At 38.2% G+C, this 23,175-nt stretch overlaps 1 protein-coding gene across 3 annotated transcripts in view; it reads right to left on the minus strand.

Annotated features, from left to right (window-relative positions):
* Positions 1–23,175, minus strand: part of LYPD6 (LY6/PLAUR domain containing 6) — a 118,148-nt gene that overhangs the window by 14,943 nt on the left and 80,030 nt on the right. For 2 of the 3 annotated variants that reach the window (XM_023530197.1, XM_011359532.2), the window contains 2 exons: positions 13,692–13,880; positions 6,371–6,469 (listed from right to left, as the gene is read on the minus strand). In XM_023530197.1, coding sequence (XP_023385965.1) covers positions 6,371–6,469; positions 13,692–13,809 — 217 coding nt within the window. In that variant the 5' untranslated portion in view covers positions 13,810–13,880. The remainder of the gene's footprint in view (positions 1–6,370; positions 6,470–13,691; positions 13,881–23,175) is intronic. The other variant, XM_011359540.2, reaches the window with a different exon arrangement.

Here is a 23,175-nt window from a genome sequence, read left to right on the forward strand (position 1 = left end):
AATCATATGATCATATCAATAGATGCAGAAAAAGCCTTCGACAAGATACAGCATTCATTTATGATCAAAACTCTTAACAAAATCAGTATAGAAGGAAAGTACCTTAACATAATAAAGGCCATATATGACAAACCCTCAGCCAACATTATACTTAATGGTGAAAAACTAAAAACCTTCCGTCTAAGATCAGGAGTAAGGCAAGGCTGTCTACTATTGCCACTGTTATTCAATATAACACTGGAAGTCCTAGCGAGTACAATCGAACAAGAGAAAGATATAAAAGGCATCCATATAGGAAACGAAGTCAAACTGCCACTATTCGCGGATGACTTGATTCTCTATATAGAGAAACCTAAAGACTCCACAAGAACACTACTAGAAACAAAAAGCAAATACATTAAAATCTCTGGATACAAAATCAACGTTCAAAAATCCATAGCATTCCTATACTTTAATAATGAAGTGCCAGAAAAAGAAGTAGAAAAAAATAATTCCTTTTGCAATTGCAACAAAAAGAATAAAATATCTAGGAATAAATTTAATGAAACAAGTGAAGGACCTACATAATGAAAACTATAAGACCCTATTAAAAGAAATAGAAGAAGATAAAATGAAATGGAAAGCTATTCCGTGTTCTTGGATTGGAAGAATCAACATAGTTAAAATGACCACATTACCTAAAGCATTATACAGATTTAATGCAATCCCCTTCAACACTTCATCAGCATTTTTTAAAGAAATAGAACAAAAAATCAGATTCGTTTCCTATATCAGATTTGTATGGAAGCACAAAAGACTCCGAATTGTCAAAGCCATCCTGAAAAAAAGAATGAGGCTAGAGGCATCACTCTGCCTGACTTCAAATTATATTACAAAGTGACAGTAATCAAAAAGGCATGGTATTGGCAGCAAAACAGACTCATGGACCAGTGGAACAGAATTGAGAGTCCAGAAGTAAACTCATATTTATATGGGCAAATAATTTTTGACAAAAAAAACAAAAACATACAGTGGAGAAAGGAAAGCTTCTTCAATAAATGGTGCTGGGAAAACTGGAAAGCCATCTGCAAAAGAATGAAACTAGACTGTTGTCTATCACCACATACCAAAATTAACTCAAAATGGATTAAGGACTTAAATATAAGACCTGAAACAATAAAATGCATAGAAGAAAACATAGGAACTATACTCAATGACATTGGACTTAAAGAGGATTTTATGAATTTAACCTCAAAAGCAAAAGAAGTAAAAGCTAAAATAAATGAATGGGACTACATCAAACTAAAAAGCTTCTGCTCAGCAAAATAAATTGTCAACAAAGTAAAGAGACAACCATCCAAATGGGAAAATATATTTGCAAGCAACACCTCTGATAAGGGCCTACTACTCAAAATATACAAAGAACTCATATGACTCAATAACAACAAAAAAGCAAAAGATCCAATCAAAAAATGGGCAGAGGACCTGAACAGACACTTTTGAACAGACAAATGGCCAATAAATATATGAAAAGATGCTCAATATCGCTAGCTATTAGAGAAATACAAATCAAAACCACAATGAGAAAAGGAGTACATTCTACATGATTCCATTTATATAAAGCTCAATGATAGTCACAATTGTGTTACCTTTGGTAGGTGGGGTATAATGACCGGGGACTACAGGGGCCTTCGGGGGTTCTATTGCTTAATATGGGTAACAGACACACAGCATGTTTGTTCTGTGAAAATTCAATGACCTCTGTGCTTATGATCTATTTACTTTCTAGTATGCACGTTAAACTTTAATAAAAAAAATTTTTAACTTTAAAGGAGTAGGAATTCTAAGACTTCCATTTAGCAATATGACAAGATAGATCATCTGAACCCCATCACACTAAATAGCAGCCAGAGTGCTGAATAACATATAACCAATAGCTTCTGTAAATGTACAAATGAACTCTCCAGAAAGTAAGGGAAATCCCAAGGACCAACACTGGGTAAGAGATTGATTTGTCTACCCTGGGATGGGAGGATGCTAACTGTAAGAAGATGCAAGGCCTGGGGCTTAGAACTAGAACAGAGACCCTGTAGGATGGTATGAACCTTAATGAGTATGTCCTGCCTAAGGCTGCCTAAAAGAGACAAAAATCCCCCCTGGATAAAGTAAAACAAAAAGATTGTTTGTCTCAGCCTGGTCTCTGACTGGGGAAAAAACGTCAACAATGAAGAAGTCTTTCCTGAAAATGTGTAACCATGGGCTTGTCTTCAGCTGAGCTGGGATCACATTTATATTTTTTGCTTATTCCAGTTAATGGATATGGAAAGAGTCATCAAGTGACATGCCCAGGTTTTTCCTCATTTTCACAGAAAAACAGTGAGCATCATAGAAGTTGGAACCAAAAGAACACGTGTCCCTCCCTCTCAAGATTTCTCTTGGTCTGATTTTATATCAGCAATAATTTCAAATGAAGATTTTGCCTTAGAGGGAGACATCTGCATTTCATAATTAAGAAGGAACATTAAATCCTTGAGGCTTAGGTAGCCTTTGCAGAACAAGCCTTTCTAAAAATTATGATGTTTCTGACTTGACATTTAATTCCAGAGACTCTTAATAAACACTTATACGGTCCTCCTCTCAAGGAGATTTTAACATTGCAGCACGGAAAAAAAGTTATGGGCAAAAAAACCACGTGGCTCTGAGCATGCGACATTCAACTCTTGCTTTCATTTTACCAGTTCTTTCAAATAATCCCTTGTATGATACGATTTCAAGATTCTTTCCCAATCTGATTTACATAGTCAAGAAAATTGCACAGATTTATAATGAGGAGTTGATGAAATTAAGGTTATTGCAAAGGAAGTACTCAGAGACCAGAGACTAAAGGAAAGCCTAGCAAGTGAAGCAACGTGATCAGTTATACGGGGCATCTTAAATTCTCATGTCAAGAGAGGGAGTATGGTACCATGAATCTGTAAGTGCCAGAGGCAAAAATAAAGTAATGGAGGAGAAAGTACTTACTAACACACATTTCAAAAGTAAGAGTGACAGGAACCCGAGTTAGCTAGAGGTGGCTGGTTGATGCCACCATTGCCTGTCAGAGTGATTCTACTTAGGGCAAGGCTTTCTTGATGTTTATTTGACCAAATGATGATTCACAAGTCTATTGAATCTGCAAGCAAGCTTACCTCAGCTGCTAAAATACAATGTCTCTATGCACATCCACATGACTGACTTTAGCTTTTTGAAAATTCTTGAAATTCAGGAGTTCCCCTAAGCAACTTGGGATGTGGGTTTATATGGTAGAGATGAGTAAATACTAACATAAAATGGTTTTTTTCACTTTTAACAAGTTATTGTCACATCATGTAATAACTAAAACCTAGTTAAACATGTCACAAAGTAAACAGAAAACCAGGAATATTACAGAAAGCTGGGATGTTTTTCCATAGCTGCACTTACTAAGCCTGTTGGTAGTGCTATAGCTGCTTCAAACTAATGATAAACAAAAATGAAGTCAAGGGTTAGTCGGTAGTGAGACACATTTTATATTTTAATCTAATAATAATGACACTGTTTTCATTGTTAGAAAAATCTGGAGAAAGCCCAGAGAAAGGGATAAATAACTCACAGGCAATAGGGTTGGTCAAGAAGGTAGCTGAGTGAGGCTTTAGTCCTCATGCCTCACCTGATGTTCAAGGCCCCACAGATATAACCTGGCTCCACTATTCGTTCCTACTGTTCTCTGACATACTAGCTGCTACACCCAGTTCAGGTCTCTCCCTGTCGACTAAGCACACTTGGGGAACCCTGTCTCCACGCATTTGCTCTGAGTGACATCCCAGAAAACATGCCCTCTTCAATCTTCTACTTCCATTGCCCACCTGGAGGGCTACCGCCATCCACCCAGACCATGATGCTGTCACTGGCCACCTCAGTCCCCAAGCAGCAATTCTTCCCTTAAACTCCCACAGTATTTAATGTCACATTTCATTTGGCACTTGCCTTTGCCCTGCTATTTTTGACATTTAATATGTTCAGATCTTATCTCTCCAGCTAAACTGTGTGCTCCTTGAAAGAAGAAACCCGATTCCTATCTTCTACTGCATAATCTCCCAAAGGGCCGTGCGTGGTGATTCTGTGTCATGAACTTTAGGGCATCACTTTCCATTTACCCCTATAAATATAAGGACAAAAAGATAAAAGTGGGAGGGGGGAAAAAGAGAAAAGGAGAAATTGTGTAAAGACTTAAGATACTTTTAAGAATCTGTGCTTTGGAAGGATATATTTTGACCTCAAAAGAAAGTATTGAGATAGAGCTTCCTCCTTCCCTGAGATGAGTTCGAGCAGAGTGCTACAGTGCCTGTTTTTGATTTGTGACAGGGATATATTCATACACCATCAGACTTGGACTGAGCCTCTATGAAATAAGGCCCAAAGCCCGAGTGAGCCCCAGTTCACAGTCTCTCCTTTCCTTCTCATCACCTTAGGTAGGGAGATGCTTAGAGAAGCACTGTCACATTTCCTATACAGTAGCTCTGATCAGTAGCTCTGTATCAAAAGCTAACCTGCCAGCTTTGTCACAGCAGGAAGCAGCCCAAAAGTTATTGGCTATACATGCAAATCATCCCGTTGTGATCCAGTCGCTGCTGACAGTGGTTCTCAAATGTTACTACATATCAGCACCACCCAGGGTGCTTTTAAAACTCCTTATGCTCAACCACACCCATACCATTTATACACGAATCTCTGGGAATGACTCAGGCATCAGTGTTTTTAAAATTTACCCTGTGATTTGACTGTGCCATTAAGTTTGAGAAGCAGTGGTTTCACCGCGTCCATCGGCAACCTACCCAAATGTTGGGGGATGTTAGAGAACATCAGCTGGGTCCGAAATGATCATATGATTACAGAAGGCAATGCGATAGGAATCATCTTTGAATACCCGGATGACCTGTGATTAAGCCAATCTTTAGTGTCTGCATGTTTTTCTCTTCTCTGTGGCCTTTTCATTAGCATCTCCACCACAAAGTAACCAAAGGAATCCGGAGGTGACAACACCACATTTCACTTTCTATTAGTGTGGAGAAGAGCTCCCAGTGGTTCTTGGCCCTGACTGTTCATTAGATTTACCTGTGATATTTATACACACACACTGGGCAGGGCCCTCATCTCAGAGATGATGGCTTAGTTTGTGTGGAACTGTGGTTCTTAACACAGGGTCTCCAGACCAGCACCATCTATCTGCATCACCTGGGAACTCTTTAGAAATGCAAAGTCTTGGACTTACTGAATCAGAAACTAGAAAAGGGGAAGGACAGAGGAAGGGGCATAAATCTATGTTTTAATAAGCCTTCCAAGGAATTATGATCACACCAAAGTGTGAGAACCACTGGGTTAGCCAGGGCACAGTTTCCACTGATTTCGAAAAGACCCGTAGGATCTCCACTGGGCAGCCTAGCTGGAGACTCATGGATTAAATAGTGTTGGCTTAAGTAGCTGACATTTGTTTCTTAATTGCAGTTTCTAGGCTCTCCCAATGTCTAATCCTCTGTGAGAAACAGAGTGCCTTTCACTGGGCTGAGTATGAGAACTCTTGCATTATGTTGAAAAACAATGAATTTGGTGTCGGTGAGTTCAGTTATTTTAACAACTGAATTAGAACAGCAGTGAAGCCCATCTAACTACTCACTCAAGCATTTGTCAATAAAATGCCCCATCCTCATCAAATGAATTGACTTTCTTCCAAAAATAAAACAGTAACTCTGTAGCCAAATATAACCATCTTTTTTAATCCAATAGGATAAAAGAAATATAAATATGAAGCATCTGCTTCATTTTGAAATGGGCTTTTGGGTCAAACTTTCATGCTTCAATTGGGCATCCATCGCATCCTTCAAAGAGAACTTAATAGCTTAAAAGGCTCAGGGTTTTTATTTGCGCAATGATGACATTTAGAATTCTAGCTTTCATGCAGTCTCAGGATTGAAGCCTCTGGCAAGATATGTAATAAATGGAATCTTTATATGAACATCGATTCATACTTTACATAAAGAGTGCTACTATGCAATGACTAATGCTTCAAAGAGTGGGTTACAGGCTGGTTATTCTCTTCAAGTCCTGCATGTGCCTGGGCCTGAGGGTGAGAAGTATCACTCACCTTTTCTGGAGCTCCAACAATGCATCACAAGAAAGGGGGCAATCTTATGAATCAGTTTATGACTCTGAGAGTCTTTGAAGATGTTATTGGTGTGGTATAAGCAATCTGCTAATAGACAGGAGGAGCAATTGAGATTATAAGCATGCTTCTTTCTATACATGCATCAAGATCAACGGGGATGTTCGCTCATGGACAGCTCTGGGGACCCCAGTCTGTTAACTGAGAATTTACCTCGAGGACAGTAGATGTCTGGAGCCCATCGGTTGCACTCATAATTGTCTGCTGCCTTTTCACAGGTAAAACACTTAAATCCACCAGGATATGGTGTGGCTACAAAAAGCATCAAGAGAAAAGATTAACTTTTTAGACTTAGCACAGAATCTTACATTGTGAAGTTAGACATTTTCATTTTTTCAAAAAGATTCTCAAAACAGCCTGGAGGTTTCTTTAAAAACTGAACATGCAACTACAATATGACTCAGAATTGCATTCTTTGACATTTATCCCTGAGAAATGAAAACTTATTTTCACACAAAAATCTGTACACAAATATTCACAGCAACTTTATTTGTAATAGTCCCAAACTGGAAACAACCCAAATGTCCTTCAATGGGTGAAAGTTAAACAAATTGTGCTATATCCATACCATGGAACACCAGTCAGCAATAAAAATGAACTATTAATACATTCAACGGCTTGGATGAATTTCTGGGGAACTATACTGAGTGAAAAAAAAGTCTATCCCCAAAGGTTATATACTATATGTAACATTTTTTAAATGAGAAAATTTTTAGAAATAGAGAAAAGATCAGTGGTCGCCAGGGTGGGGATTGCAATGGTAGGGGGCAGGTTTAGAAGGAGATCGGTATGAGGCCAACAGGAAGAATTCATGTGCTATTGAAGTTGTTTGGGTTTTGACTTGGTTATAAACACACAAACCTACACATGATAAAATTATGTAAAACTAAATATATGCACACACACACACAAAAGAACATAAGTAAAACTGGGGACATTCTGAATAAGACCAGTGGATTGATGTATCAATGTTAATAACCTGGCTGTGATATTATTAGTCTACGGTTTTTCAAAATGTTCCCATTGGGGGAAACTGGGTTAAAGTATACATGGAAGCTCTATATTATTTCTTACAACTGCTTATGAATCTATAGTTATCTCAATAAAATTATCAATTTAAAAAAGGCACTCCAGATTTCTAATTATTTGCTTTTATGTATCAACTTATGTAGACAGGTCAACATGTAAATATCAATATTAGGTTCAATCATAAAAAGTTTCCTGATGTTTGACCATTTTTTACCTGCGAAGGTGGCAATTTCTTTGGTTTAATTTAATATTTTTACCTGGTCAGACCTGACGTGGTTAAGAATTCCTGGGAATTGTTAAGTATCAACTAGGAAAAGAGTTTTCATTGCTAAAATCTACGCTGCCTGTGCAGAAGTGACCCTCCTAAGGGGGTCTCGGGCCCATGTCCAACTTCCATGGAGAGCATACTGAGACCCCCTAGGGACAGGGATGCACTATAGTCTCCTAGGGCCAGCTGAGGGATGCATAATTCCAGGAAGGCTCGCCTCTCCCTTTCTCTGAGTTGCATCTTCCTGTCTTCCAAAGAGACTGTCCTCCAGGTACTTGTATTCTCCGCCTTACATTTATGCTCAGGCAGAAAGGAGTCCCATGAAAGTCGAGTCATGCTCTAGAGAGTGCAGCACACCAGGGCCTTACTGGCATTTAAGGACAAGGATCCACAATGAATGTCAGGCCAGGCTGTCTCTGACCTTTTCACTAATGTTCTTTTTTTTTTCACCCCGCTGATGTGCTTTACTTGCTACTTAGTTCTAATCATTTGCTTGCTTTGCTGCTTAGAGTTTTGCATTTTATAAACAGAACGTGTGTGTGTGTGTGTGTGTGTGTGTGTGTGTGTGTGTGTGTGTGTGTGTGTGTGTGTGTGTGTGTGTTTAATTTGTAAAATTACCTGGCCTTTTTGAAAGCTGCAAACACTCAAAAGCTTCATCTGCAGAAGCCAACTGTTCTCCCTCGCAGATGGCTGAGCCTGCATATCACACTGGAGGAAATAATCATCTCAGGGTAAATTGCTTTACCCACATGGAACCAATTAAGTATGTTATCAAAAATAAATGAAGGAGGAGGCATCAGCTTAAGGCCAGAATTATGGGCCAGATATAACTTTGATTTTCACCTTGCCTAGATTTTCATCCTTACACTTGCTTGTAATAGTTCACAGAACTGACTCTGACAATATTGAATAAACTAGCAGGATCAAAAGTCATAAACTGTCTTAAAAAGGCAGGTAACTGGACCTTTCATGGGGTCCATTTAACTGTTCTATGTTCCTCCAAGTAATTGGTGACTCAAATTCATAAACAGAATGATAGTGTATGCATGGATAGTCATAGAAATAGAGGATGGAAAGCAGCTTAGACATGGCCATCCAACCATTTCATTCTCAATGAAGAAATTTCACTATGGGAAACATGCTCTCTCTAACATATAATTATAATAAAACAGAAGTAAACTACTTTGTCAAACCACACACAAATAATTCTTATATCTCGACATCACACCACATAGATAGGTGGGTTACATTTAAGTAGAAAGAGCCTAGTTTAGATAAGCACATGCCTGAAGAATTTAAAATAGGTTCTCATACTCCAAAGCCATTCAAACATTTTCATGGACATTTTAATTATTTTTATAAATGCCATTATGAGAAAAACCATACAAAATATTTTAGGAAATTATTCTACTTGATATGTTAAAAAATAGTTTCACTATCAACTTCAAAAGATTTAATATATAAGTTTAAAAGATAGAACTTTAAAATAGTTTGTAAATTTTGAAGCAGAATTTGATTTAAAAAAAGATGTAAACTATTTGTCTAAAAACAGCATTTCTCAAAAAATGATCATATACAACAAGGTTTATGACTGCAAGCTAGCCATACCACTTCAGCTTGCATGATTAATTCACTAAAGTATCCAATTTTATCTGTCTGTCACTGCAGCCAGTAAAACTTTTAGCTGGCTTTTTGGATTAGTTATTCCTGGAAACTTTCCCATCAAACACAGAAATTAAGAACTTTGAATGCAGATTGACAATCCAGCTGTTCCAAGAATAAACTTATAGAGAACCTAACGTTAGTAAGTTGCAGTGTTTCCGAATTTGGATTATTTAATAGACTCTTCAGAATTATCTTGTGCAAGACTAGTGACATATTAAATTAAATACTGTCATTTCTTACACAAGTAGAACTGGACTCTGAAATTCACTTAAAGAATATCAAAATTTAAACAGGAATATGACCTAAAACACTATGGTAGCAAAATGAAGCTTCGTTTCAAATCATTTTATCTCTGAATGTGTTTATCAGCATATATCACTAAAAGTTAACCAAATGATCTCATTTTTGGTGTTTTATTTTTAAATCTACAACTTCATATCTGTGTGCATTCTCAACAATGACATTCTAATATTTGCTCATAGGAACTTGTACTTACATCTTGGCAGATAGTACTGACCAGTGGATAACCAAATCCTCTTTAGTGACAAATCTCTGCAGACAGACTCAGCTTTAAGTTGATAATTGTAGCACAACACCAATTAATGGTTAAATTCTTGCCTCTGAAAATATTTAGCTAAAAATAAAGTCTACAGTTGAACAACTATCTCCAGTAACTTGCTAACTGATACTGCATCTGATAAGTTATTTTAAAAGGACTGCAAAGAGGTTCCTAAGAGATGTTCTATTTTTTTCTTTGTTACTTCAAAGCATTACAGAGCAAGTAAAGTTTCAAATTGTTGTGGCCCCAGCTGTGAATGAATCTAATTTGGCTCTTGATCACAGAGTTAATAAGCTTAGTACTCTGTATTTCAGGGCATAAGTCCTTGGTCCCTCAAGAGAAGGTGATTGTAAAGAAAAAAAGAAATGCCAAAGTGCCCAGTTACTTCCTGTAACATAATCTGTCCATTAACTTTCATGGTCAGCCATAGTTCAGCCGACCATATTCATTTGTAAGGCATCAGAAAAGATTTCGTCTTTGTTTCCATCTCTTGGAACTTTTGCCTGGCTGGACAAAGGCCTTCAGTTCCCAAAACCATGGTGAGAAGAGAATCTTGTTTTGAAATGTCTGCTGATGTGTAATGTAGCCAAACATTTTTAAATTCTTGCCCAATTAATATCCATTATTTTTGGAAGTGATGCAAATATAAAATTTCTAGAAATTTAATAAATTGATCTTCCTTGCCAGTCCACTTGGGAACAAAGTATCGTCAATATAATGTTAATACTATGAACATATTTCTGGTAGAAATGCATTTCCTGGTACCTTTCTAGAAAGTCCCCTTACTCCCTAAGACTTGCATAGTATAGAATTATGAAAAAACTTCATTGGCTATTTATCTGGGCATGAGCAAGCCCACTGCAGGAATATAGTGCTTTGGTCCATATGATTAAGGGAAGTCTTACCAGAGGAAAATTGGATATCTCAGAAAAGACTTCTATTATAAGGAAAGAAATGGAAGCCAAGAACAGGTCGATGTCAGTATGTTAAATTCTGCTATCTCGTATAATGGCTGACAACCAAAAAAGTAGCTCCATTTTTGTTAACACTAACTCTTGTTTTGAAGGATTTATTAAGTTTCGGTACTTTAATTATGGGCTGGGAAAAAATTCATCATTTTTCACGTGAAAAAGAAAAAACATACAAATTATAGAAAAGAATGTTATTGAGGATAGTGCCTAAAGTTTGAAAGCTATAAAGTTTTTCTTTTAGGGGCTTAGAAACTTCAAAGATTAGGGAACAAGAGAGTGAAGGAGATTAGTCACGGGAGGCTGAACTTTCCCAGCCCAGGTTCCAATCTCACACCACTTATTATCTCTGAGGGCTGTTTGGGGCCCAGAAGAAATGAGTTTATGTTTGTCTGGTGTGAAAAATTTGTGCATCTTTTCACATCCCCAGCATTACCGCGTTTCTCCTTGGGCAAGTTCTGCGTTTTATCTAACATTAATGGATCTGGCTCACTCACTGAACCCAAGAAAGTTCTTTGTGCCTCCATCTACAAAGTGAGGTGATTATATAAATAATTCAAGATCAAAATAATCCCACGCTTCCCTCATATATTTTTTAGAGTCACTATTTTACAGAAACCTGCTTATTTGTAGAGACTGCTCCATCTAAACACAGTCTAGTGAGTGCTGTGCAGGGCAGGGGCCCATGACCGTTGAAAAAAATCAAAGTGTAAAAACAAGCAGACAAACACCAAAAACTTCTGAAATAGGGTACAGAAATGTGAAATTAATTCTGCTTGAAAGCGGGCAGAGTAAACAAAATTCTAGCCAGGTAGGACCCATTGACGGTGACTTCAAACCAGTAAGAACTTTGACTCCCCAGGTATAGAGACTCTGAAAGAGAACTCAGCCAGACCTGCTGGCGAATTGTCTGTATATACTCTAACTTAGGAATGACTTCTTCCGTCCTTCTCCATATTTCAAAACCATATCAGAAAACCTCACCGATTCTTTATGTATGGCAAGTTCTTTCTAATCCAGCCAGGGCTCTCTTTAATTAACAGAGGTCACATGAGCGGAACTCTTCCACCAACTTCTAGGGAGCAAGAGCAACTGCCCGTCTGGCCTGGCAGAGCTCATCTTCCAGATCCCATTCTGCTTTCCAAATAGGGGCCCACTCGACCTGGGCACTGACCCACCACACCACTGAGGCAGAATGGTGTTCGTGTTTGTTTCATCCTTATTCACTTACATCCAATCCCCTCAATTTTCCTTCCCACCCTGTGTATACACAACCTCAGAGAAAGACAGGCATGGGTCTGTTTTGCGGCCCAGTGACTTTGAGTCTGTCACCAAAGAGGATAAAGAATCCCCCAGGAACCGAAAATCCCAGGAATCAAACCTAAGAGACTGAAACCTAGCTTTTTGTTCACCAAGTCTAATAAAAAAGCATGGCTGTTTGTATAAAGGAATAAAATTCAATCCTAGGAAACAGAGCAAGTATCAAAGCACCTTCTTTTCATGAATGTTACTAAAATAAGCAGCCATGCATAAACAGCCAGATAATCTTCCCATACCATCAACCAGGAGTTACCAGACTATAATGGTGAGAGGGCACAGCAGCAACAAGTCTAAGGAAATGATTTGCTGCTTGTTAAAAACATATCTGGAATTTAAAAATTAGAGTGGTGTATTTTTAGCATCCTCAGTTTACTGTCTAAGCCAATTACAACATCGTAAACAACAAGCCTCTGACAGTCTATTACATATGTGCCCAGCATTTTACGAATATTATTTCTAGTGCACGAAATAATGCGACAGGGTGTGCATTATTTTATCCACTTTAGAAATGTGGGAATTAACACTTAAGAGTGCCCTAACATTTATTGAGCATTTACTATGGCTCACGTTCAGTGCCGAGTGCTTTGTATGCAGTCTTTCATTTAATCTTCACAAAGTTAGAGCACTTATTTCAAATTAGAAGGCTATGAAGCAGCTGAGTTAGTTGCTGACCCAGAGTCAAGGGGACTGAAAGCACCTGTGAATTCCTCAGATTGTCTCACATCCAAACCAGACCATGTAGACATTAAATAGTCTAACTGTGGCATTGGAGCAGTCCAAGTGGCTGCCTCCATTTTGTAGATTTTAAGATCCTCAAAAGCAAGGATTATGTTTTATTTGCCCTTATATCTTTCACACCTATCACAATGCTGACATACACAGACCATCAAAAAATGTTTGTCGAACAGAACACTTCAAAAGAGTAATATACCTCAGGGCAAACACTAAAGCTCAAAATATACCCAATAGATCTAGCTCTCATAACCACAAGGGCAATCCAGAAGAGGATCCAAAAGAAACTAATAAAAGAGAAGAGATAAATCCAGAGATGGAGACGAAAAGTGGAAGTGAAAGTACTGTGTGATCAAAGTGTGATCCTCAGAATATTGGCAGCAGAAGCACCTGAATGTCTTATTGAAAGCAAAAATCCGTGGGTACGGCCCCCGATATGCAATCAGACACTCTAAGGAAGTGCACTCCCTAGATAATTCTTAAACACAAGAAACCAAAAGGAATAGGGAACAGGAAGTTGTGGGAGATAATTACGTTGAAACCAAACAAGAATGAGATGTGCAGACAGGAAGAACAGCTATTGTCTTGCCTATAAAGGGCTGATCTTTTACAAACACTTTCCTCCTGGGACATGGAGTTTCTCTTTGATAACTGACTGAGGCTGGCATGAGTCAAAAGGAAAAGTGTTCAGAAGCAGAGTTATGGTGCAGGGAACAGAGCAAACAAGCCTAAGATTTACCTTAAAATAAAAAACAAACACGCTATGAAAAGGTGAGGGTAAAACATACAGCATCTTCATTAGCAGGTGCACCCCCCAATCAAATCACCAAAGGTTTCCTCAGCATCAAAGGCTGCCTTCTCCCGGCCATTTTTCAACTCACATCTTATTTGAAGTAAAGTGACATTTCTATAGCAAAGAAAATAGAGTCTTACTTGAAGGGTGGAGGTAGATAATGTCTTTCACTGTGAAGTCTCGGGACTGTGCAGCTTTCAGACAATCGGCCAACAGGCTCAGGAGCAGGAGCCAGGCCAGGGCAGGGCCAGGTTCCATGGCAGACCGAGGCGTCACTCATACAGGGCGCCTGGCAGCAGGGATTTGAGATGATGAGAGAGAACTTGCACCTGAAATATGAAACAAGATTCATCTCAGTGTCCAACTCGAGAGAGCCACAAGAAACTTGGCTAGGCTCCCTGTTGCGGGGATAGGAAGCAGAGGGCACAAGGAAGTGGGTACACATGGAGAGAAACTTTATAAATGGTAATTTTAGAGCACTTGGAAAATTCAAGTTCAAATCTATTCTGAATCAGATCACTAAAGCTTCATTGGTAGCAGTCCCCTCTAATATCTAGCAGAGATGGTATCAAGAGAGATTGAATGTTAATGAAATCCAGCTATTTTTGCCAGGAGGCCAAGGGAAGGCAGCCAGGGGAAGGCAGCCAGAATGCAACAATAAATTAGTCACATACAAAAGCCCAAAAGACATTTCCTTGATAATGGCAAAGGCCAACTATGAGGGTGCAGCCTTACTGGGTCATGTTGGTCACATAAACCTGTACAGAGTAGACTCAGACTTAAGGAGGAGGAGGGGAAGAAGAAACGTAGGTAAACAGTCCTCTCCCAAACCAAAAAGTACCTCTAACTCAAAATCTCTTTAACATATGTAATATTATTGGCATGGTAACAACTCTGTGCAGAAGGCACTATTATCATCCCATTTTGTGTAAAGTGAAGTCCAGCAAATAAGTTGATTCAAAGCCAGGCAGTCTGGCCATTGAACGCACATTTTTAAACAGTAGGTGATACTGTGTTCTTCCAAAGATTGTTTTGCGTTGCATAAACGAAAACTGATGAAATGAAATCAAGGTATCATGATAACACTAAGCAAACATCATTCTATCCTCTACTCTAACTCTGTCCTTTTCAATTAAAATTGAGGGCAGTAAAATCTGACATTATAAGGAAATGGACTTGTCCAGTTTATTTATAATGTAGATCTGTATCTTAATTTATATGTGCTACTCGCTTGTCATCTTATTGCTTTCCTATGGAGTCTGTCCCTCACATTGTACTAGTTTCCAAGCATACCATTCTATCACCTAGGCAAGGGGTCAAGTGAGGTATTCACTTTACTTTTAACTGACTGAGAAAACATAATTTGGACATTTCGTTTATAAATTTTAACACCAATATTTAAGGAGATTTTTAAGTAGCAAAACAAAATAATTCTAAAATTATTTTGTCAAAACAAATAGACCATGAGTAATTGTATTACCAAACAAAATCAATAGAGACAATCAATATGGACTAATTAGATATTAGAATATACAATAGAGTAATATTAATCAAAGCAAAACGATAAAAAGTATAAGAATGAATACAGAAAATGGAACACTCTGAGGAGCTCAAAAATAGACTCAACTATTTCCATGATACAAGCAATTTTTCAAAATTACAGAAGAAAAATTTGAATAGAATTATAACTAGATTAAAAATTGTGAAAAAGATTAACCGAAACCAAACAATGCACAGTACACTAAAATTTACTCCAGATGGATTAGTATGTTCACTATTTTTTTTAAAGTAGACAAATTTTTAGAAAATAGAGTAGAGCTCTTATCACCCTGCAGCAGTTTGATGATATCATCCTTGCCAATTTCATACCCGCTACACATCTTCTGTTTACAGTTTGGCTCCCCACGCAAATTTGCAATCAGGAAGATTATAGGCTGCCCATTCACTTAATAAACATGACTGCCAAGCACAATGCTAGCCACTTGATTGAACAATAAGATAAGAAAACAAATATCAATGATACCTTTCCCTCACAGAGTGACAGAGACAAACATTATCTCCTATTAGATGAACGCAACAGTGTTTCATTGTATATCTACTCTGGTCAATTGAGGCCGCCCCTGAGGAACAGATCTGCACAGCGCCCTGTGGAGACCCCACTGCACATCAACACTCCCATTTCTGCACAATCTGTGGCAGGGCTCAGTGTGAGAGGGGTAGTAAGGAAAGCTATTTTGTTTTATTTTGATATAATTAACATTAAATATCAACTAGTGGCCAACTTAAGTTCTTTTTAATGTGAAACTCGATGTCCACACCAGTGCTTCACATATATCAAACAATGCAAGTGACACATTTTATTAAAGCATTTCTCAACCACAGCATTCTTTCCGGTTATCGATTTAAAAATCTTCCTCTGCATAGTACTTGCACTAAGAGTTATGCATTACTTAATGTCATCTGAAACGAACCTTACTGCAGCCTCTACAGCATAGCTACCCATCCACAAGTCTTCATTTCGCAGCATGCTTGATTAAACACAAGTAACATACAGAGGCGAAGAGCTGGATACCTGGCGTTGAAACCTTACTCAAACACTTTATGACTGTGCAACCCTGAGCCAGTTACTTAACCACTCTGTTCTTCAGTTTCTTCATCTGCAAAATGGGGATCATAACACTACCTACCTCAAAAGTTTATTATGAGAATTAAATTAGTTAACATAAGTAAAGCACTAAGAACAGTGTCTGTCACACAGTAAATGCCGTGTAATTTTTCCCTATATTTTTACTATTTCTGCTTTGTTCAAAATCAGTCAATACAGTTTTCTAAGTGAAAGTAAAAATGTTGCAATTATCTGTGGTTAAATATACAGCTCACTGAAGTCAGAAAAACATAACAATTCCTAAAACTACTACGTATGACAAATCATGGTCCATACGTCTCCTGCACCCTAATATCTGCCCCAAGGCCAGCCAGGCAGGGACAAGGCCAGTGAAGGAGAGCAGGAGAGTCCCTTCTGCCACCAGCATTTTAATATGCTGAGGCTCATGTAGACCAAGGTGACTTCCTGCCATCCATCATCATTGAAGGAAACGCATGGGTGCTGCCCTTCTACCCTCTCCCTATATCTCTCGCTCCAGGTTATGTTCCAGCCCCATGATCCTTACATATCTTCTTGTGTTAGATTTTACTTTATAAAAGATGTTGAAAGAGCACAGGTCACAAGCATCATCTTGCATCCCTTCTAAGGCTCCTGTCTCCACGCGTGCAGTGTGTGCATGCTCACACACCCCACTCATGGGGAAGGATCACAGATTAAGTTAAAGTAATCATTTCATTCATTGAAAGAGATCGGCTTTACTTACTATAAGCAAGCTGAATTCTTTAGGCCTGGCTCATGTAGCACGAGTTTTCAAATTTGAAGGGGTTCAACTGCTTTTTAACCATGAATTTTGTGTGTTTAATGGAGAATTTCTAAACTCTTAAAGCAATTGAAACTTTATCATCAGCACACATTCTACTCAGGACATTATTTCTTAGGAAAAAAAGTATTTATAGGTTTATGTATTGTTAAAAAAAAAAGGCTGAAAGGATACACACTAAAATGATGTCGGATTTTGGATAATGTTCTTTTTGCTCAATTTGTATATGTTTAATGTTCTTTTTTTGTTCAATTTGAATGTTTAGAAATTTTTGATGAGTATATATTATTTTTATAAAGAGGAAAACAGTTTTTAAAAAATAGTGCTTCTCAATGAGTTTGACAGAATAATTTCACTTTTTATGCACAAACGAAAGTCAGCTTTTCACCTACAGTCAATATAACTTCAAAAATACCCACGTCTCTTCTATAATAATAGAATCAACATTTGACAGCATGTCTTCTCGTTCCCTCTTCTACCATGCTCTTCCTTTAATATCTTAGTCCAGGTGCTCTTTGTAGCAGAATCTAGGGCAAGGACTAAAGGTGCTAAGACTTTAGTTAGGAGAGTAAGCTCAGGACAATGAGACTGAAGGGAGGGAGGGAGAGAAAAGGTGGTAGGGGCGGGGGGAGAGGAATCTAGACAACATAAAGCAATGTAATTCTAAGTTACTATTATGCTCCCTACTTCGCAACACCCACAAAGAGACAGGGCTTCAAGGAAGACCTGTACCTTAGTATAGTCCATGGAAGGAAAACGAAGAATTTACCTGCCTGGTTCCTTCCTTTCTCTTGTTTCCCACTGATCAAGGTTCACACCGCAAAGAACTCTCTCTCTGACACTTGCATGTGTTATTGATCCTTGTACACACCACATTGCTTTTTTTTTTTTTTTAGGATTTGTTATTTTTATTTTATAAATATTTTATTGAGATAAAATTTACAAAACATAAAATTCACCATTTTAAAATAATACGGTTCAGCTTTTTTTGGTATATTCATAATGTCGTACACCCATCACCGAGTCCAGAACATTTCCATCACCCCAAAAAGAAACCTTGCAATCATTAGCAGTCACCCCAAATCCGTTCCTCTCCCATTACCTGGCAACCACTAATCTAGCATCTGTTTCCAAGGATTTGCCTGTTGGGAACATTTCAATGAAATCAGACCGAATACAGCCTTTTGCTTCAAAAATACCCACGTCTCTTCTATAATAATAGAATCAACATTTGACAGCATGTCTTCTTGTTCCCTCTTCTACCATGCTCTTCCTTTAATATCTTAGTCCAGGTGCTCTTTGTAGCAGAATCTGGGGCAAGGACTAAAGGTGCTAAGACTTTAGTTAGGAGAGTAAGCTCAGGACAATGAGACTGAAGGGAGGGAGGGAGAGAAAAGGTGGTAGGGGCGGGGGGAGAGGAATCTAGACAACATAAAGCAATGTAATTCTAAGTTACTATTATGCTCCCTACTTCGCAACACCCACAAAGAGACAGGGCTTCAAGGAAGACCTGTACCTTAGTATAGTCCATGGAAGGAAAACGAAGAATTTACCTGCCTGGTTCCTTCCTTTCTCTTGTTTCCCACTGATCAAGGTTCACACCGCAAAGAACTCTCTCTCTGACACTTGCATGTGTTATTGATCCTTGTACACACCACATTGCTTTTTTTTTTTTTTTAGGATTTGTTATTTTTATTTTATAAATATTTTATTGAGATAAAATTTACAAAACATAAAATTCACCATTTTAAAATAATACGGTTCAGCTTTTTTTGGTATATTCATAATGTCGTACACCCATCACCGAGTCCAGAACATTTCCATCACCCCAAAAAGAAACCTTGCAATCATTAGCAGTCACCCCAAATCCGTTCCTCTCCCATTACCTGGCAACCACTAATCTAGCATCTGTTTCCAAGGATTTGCCTGTTGGGAACATTTCAATGAAATCAGACCGAATACAGCCTTTTGCTTCAAAAATACCCACGTCTCTTCTATAATAATAGAATCAACATTTGACAGCATGTCTTCTCGTTCCCTCTTCTACCATGCTCTTCCTTTAATATCTTAGTCCAGGTGCTCTTTGTAGCAGAATCTGGGGCAAGGACTAAAGGTGCTAAGACTTTAGTTAGGAGAGTAAGCTCAGGACAATGAGACTGAAGGGAGGGAGGGAGAGAAAAGGTGGTAGGGGCGGGGGGAGAGGAATCTAGACAACATAAAGCAATGTAATTCTAAGTTACTATTATGCTCCCTACTTCGCAACACCCACAAAGAGACAGGGCTTCAAGGAAGACCTGTACCTTAGTATAGTCCATGGAAGGAAAACGAAGAATTTACCTGCCTGGTTCCTTCCTTTCTCTTGTTTCCCACTGATCAAGGTTCACACCGCAAAGAACTCTCTCTCTGACACTTGCATGTGTTATTGATCCTTGTACACACCACATTGCTTTTTTTTTTTTTTTAGGATTTGTTATTTTTATTTTATAAATATTTTATTGAGATAAAATTTACAAAACATAAAATTCACCATTTTAAAATAATACGGTTCAGCTTTTTTTGGTATATTCATAATGTCGTACACCCATCACCGAGTCCAGAACATTTCCATCACCCCAAAAAGAAACCTTGCAATCATTAGCAGTCACCCCAAATCCGTTCCTCTCCCATTACCTGGCAACCACTAATCTAGCATCTGTTTCCAAGGATTTGCCTGTTGGGAACATTTCAATGAAATCAGACCGAATACAGCCTTTTGTACCTGGCTTCTGGCATAGTGTTTTCAAGGTTCATCCATGTTGTAGCATGAATCAATACATCATTCTTCTACATGGCTAAATTATTTCCTCATATGGCTATACCACATTAGCTTATCCATGTGATGGTAGATAGACATTTGGGTGGTTTCCACTTTTAGATTATTGTAAAATATGCTGCTACTAACACTCATCTACACATTTTTGTGTGGACATATGTTTTCAGTTTTTTTGGCTATATACCAAAGAGTGGAATTGATGGTTCTTATGGTAACTCCATGTTTATCTTTTTTAAAGGAACTGCCAGTTTTCTACTGTGGCTGCACCATTTTACATTCCCATCAGCAAAATATCAGTCTTCCAATTTCTCCACATCCTCACCAATAATTATTTTCATTAATTTGTTTTAAAATTATAGCCACCACAGTGAGTGTGAAGTGGAATCTCACTGTGGTTTTAATTTGCATTTCCCAAGTGACTGATGATGTTGATCATCTTTTCCTGTCCTTACTGGCCATTTGTATTTTTTTCTTTGGAGTAATCTATATTCAAATTCTTCACCCATTTTTTAAGTTGGGCTATTATTTTTATTATTTATCAGTAAGAGCTCTTTCTATATTCTGGACTCTGGGCCCTTTGCAGATACATAATACACAAATGTTTCCTCCCATTCTCTATGTTGAATTTTCTCTTTCTTGATGGTGTCTATACAACACATAAAAATGTTTAATTTTGATGAAGCCCACACATTACGTTTTATAAAGTTTTTGTTCCCTTAAAGAAATCAAGCCCAATAAAAAGAAAAATCTATATACAACGCACAGTAAAAGAACCTGCCTATTTTGTAGTAGCCAGGGCTATATTTCTCACCTCTCTTTTCCATGAATAAAACCAGATGGGCAAGACTGTTTATTAATATCGCCAACTGCTTACATTCCTGCAGTAAATCATGAAGCGCTCTTCACTCTATTAGTGCTTTCTAGGAACTGAAAAAATGAAAAATGAGTGACATGCATTCACATTTCATCTAACCATTACTGAAACGTGGGCTCTGCTAAGGAGGCTGTATCTTTTCTGTACAGATTCTCAATAGTTCATGGAGCCTTAATCTCTAAACCTCACGAATATGATGCTGGACATGCTCAGATAATATAAAGGGTCTTTTCTAGGACTTTGATGCTTTTTCCCTGGAGTCTACTGTGCCTTTAGACTGTTCTAGACATTTAGAAAAGATGTTGCATTTCCATTTTATGTGCTGTTATTTGAATATATGCTGAGGATTCTGTCCCTGACTGCAGCTCTCTTTATGAAGAAGTACACTCTCATTTTCACAGCTCCGTGACCTTTCATTTGTTATTTATGAGCTTTTGCAAATCTAATACCACTCTGACAGATTTAATTTGTGCTCTAAATTACCTTTGCATGAGTTACTCAACTGCTGGTTTTATTCCAATGGATTACTTGCTACATTCCGAAACAGAAAAAAAGTAATAATTTGAGAGTTATTAGACTTCCTCCACTTGGGAGGAAGTTGAAAAGAGTTGCATTCTGATTTTCACTCTATGGTACTAGATAGTGTAAAGGAGGATGTCTACGCTAGTCAGAGAGGCAAAGCGATAGGACCACACTCCACCTGCTATTTCATATAGAGTCCATAAAATAAGATACTGCCAACTCCTTAAACTGGTCACTAGCAGATAATTAAGCACTTCTGGAAGCTACACTAAGGTACCAAGTACTAAATGACAATACCTCAATATTAAATCAATATATAAGCAATTATGAAGTAGAAAACTAATACACATCTAAACAGATTTCAATGCTAGTCACACTGAAATTCGAAATGCCTAATACGAGAGCAAAATGTAATTCTGAAGCCTGAAAGATCATGATGAATCTTGCTTTAGTTTTCAGCACATATAGACTAGGCTTGGTTGTGACTTAATAACCAGAAAAAGTTAATCCCAAAAATATAAACCAAAGGGATTTCTTCATGAACTAAGTCTATTTAAATACATCATTCTGACCACAGTACCTTTCTTGCAATTTGGGAATTGCTCATAACGTGTGGCGGTGTTAAAACATGTTGGCAATTTTGTTGACACGTCTCCATTGAGAGGTGGAGTATACATCCTCTACCCTTGATTCTGGGCCAGTGTTATTGCCCAGTCGACAAGACAGTGGTAGACAGACACTGTGTGACTTTCAAAGCTAGGTCACAGAAGTTGATTCGACTTACACTCAGTGCCCTGGAACACACACAATGAAGCCATGTGAGCAGTCTGAGTGTGTTATGACGCTGTGAAGAAGCCCAAGTAGTCCACACAGAGCTACTGAGACTTGAGGAAGAGACAGTGCCCTGACAGTCCCCAGTTGCTCCAGCCCGCTCCTCTCCCCTCTATTCCAGCTCCAGCCATTGATTGCAGCTGCGTAAAGACTCCAAGTGAGAACCACCTGGCCAAGCCCTTCCCACATTCCTGACTCACAGAGACCACGAGAGATAAATAAAATGATTGTTACTGCCCCATGACACTAAGTATTGTGGTGATTTGTTCTACAGCAATAGATATCTGGATCATAAAGAACTGGAGCAGGAGAGCTAACTAGGAATTATAGTTCTGCTCATGAAGATAATTTCATTTGTCACATTTGTTGCAAGGTACAGAAATTCAGATCGAAGAGGCTGTAAACAAAACTAAGGGGAAGAAGGGAGGGGGAAGAATTTTATTGTCTCACCTGATTGCCTAGTTTAGACACGGCTGGACTTTTCACCCTCTTATCAGGAATTTCCATCCCCCAACTCTGCTTTGTCCTCTCTTTTGCCTTTATTCTCATTTAGGTTTTCCCAGTCTGTGGCCAGCTGCTTCAGAAGCTATCCCAGACGGTTTCTCAACTGATTCAGAAAAAGCCCTAAAATAGCAGGGCAGTCCATCCTTGGTCAAAAACCAGCCAGAAGAATGTGGCATTCCAATTGGCCAGAGGTGAGTAACTAGCATGTCACCAGGGGACAAATTCATAGTATCAACTTCATGAAAATCATGTACTAAAAGAGGTATTGGTTTCCTAAATAAAAATCTAGGAATTGTCACCTGAAGAAGGACTGGATGCTGGACTAGCATAATTACACAGATGTCCACTACAATAAACAATTTGAAATAACCTCATTAGCCTGCAAGTGCAAAATGAAGCTAACGGTAGCTAAAATGAATATCTTTCTTTGCAAATGCCAGAAGGTGGAGAATTTACCTATTGATATTATTTTCTTCTCTAAAAATAGAATTCACTCCATTACAACACTACAAATCAAAATATAATGTTGAAACAATAGCTCTAGTGGGCATTTAGAATCACTTCTGCCCTATACTATCCTGCTCATGGTATGGCTCTTCTACTGACACTCATCATGTGTTGCTCTTGGGGAGTATCATGTTCTTACGTGACCCATC

Source organism: Pteropus vampyrus, unplaced genomic scaffold (assembly GCF_000151845.1).
Source record: "Pteropus vampyrus isolate Shadow unplaced genomic scaffold, Pvam_2.0 Scaffold2, whole genome shotgun sequence".
NCBI lineage: Eukaryota > Metazoa > Chordata > Mammalia > Chiroptera > Pteropodidae > Pteropus > Pteropus vampyrus.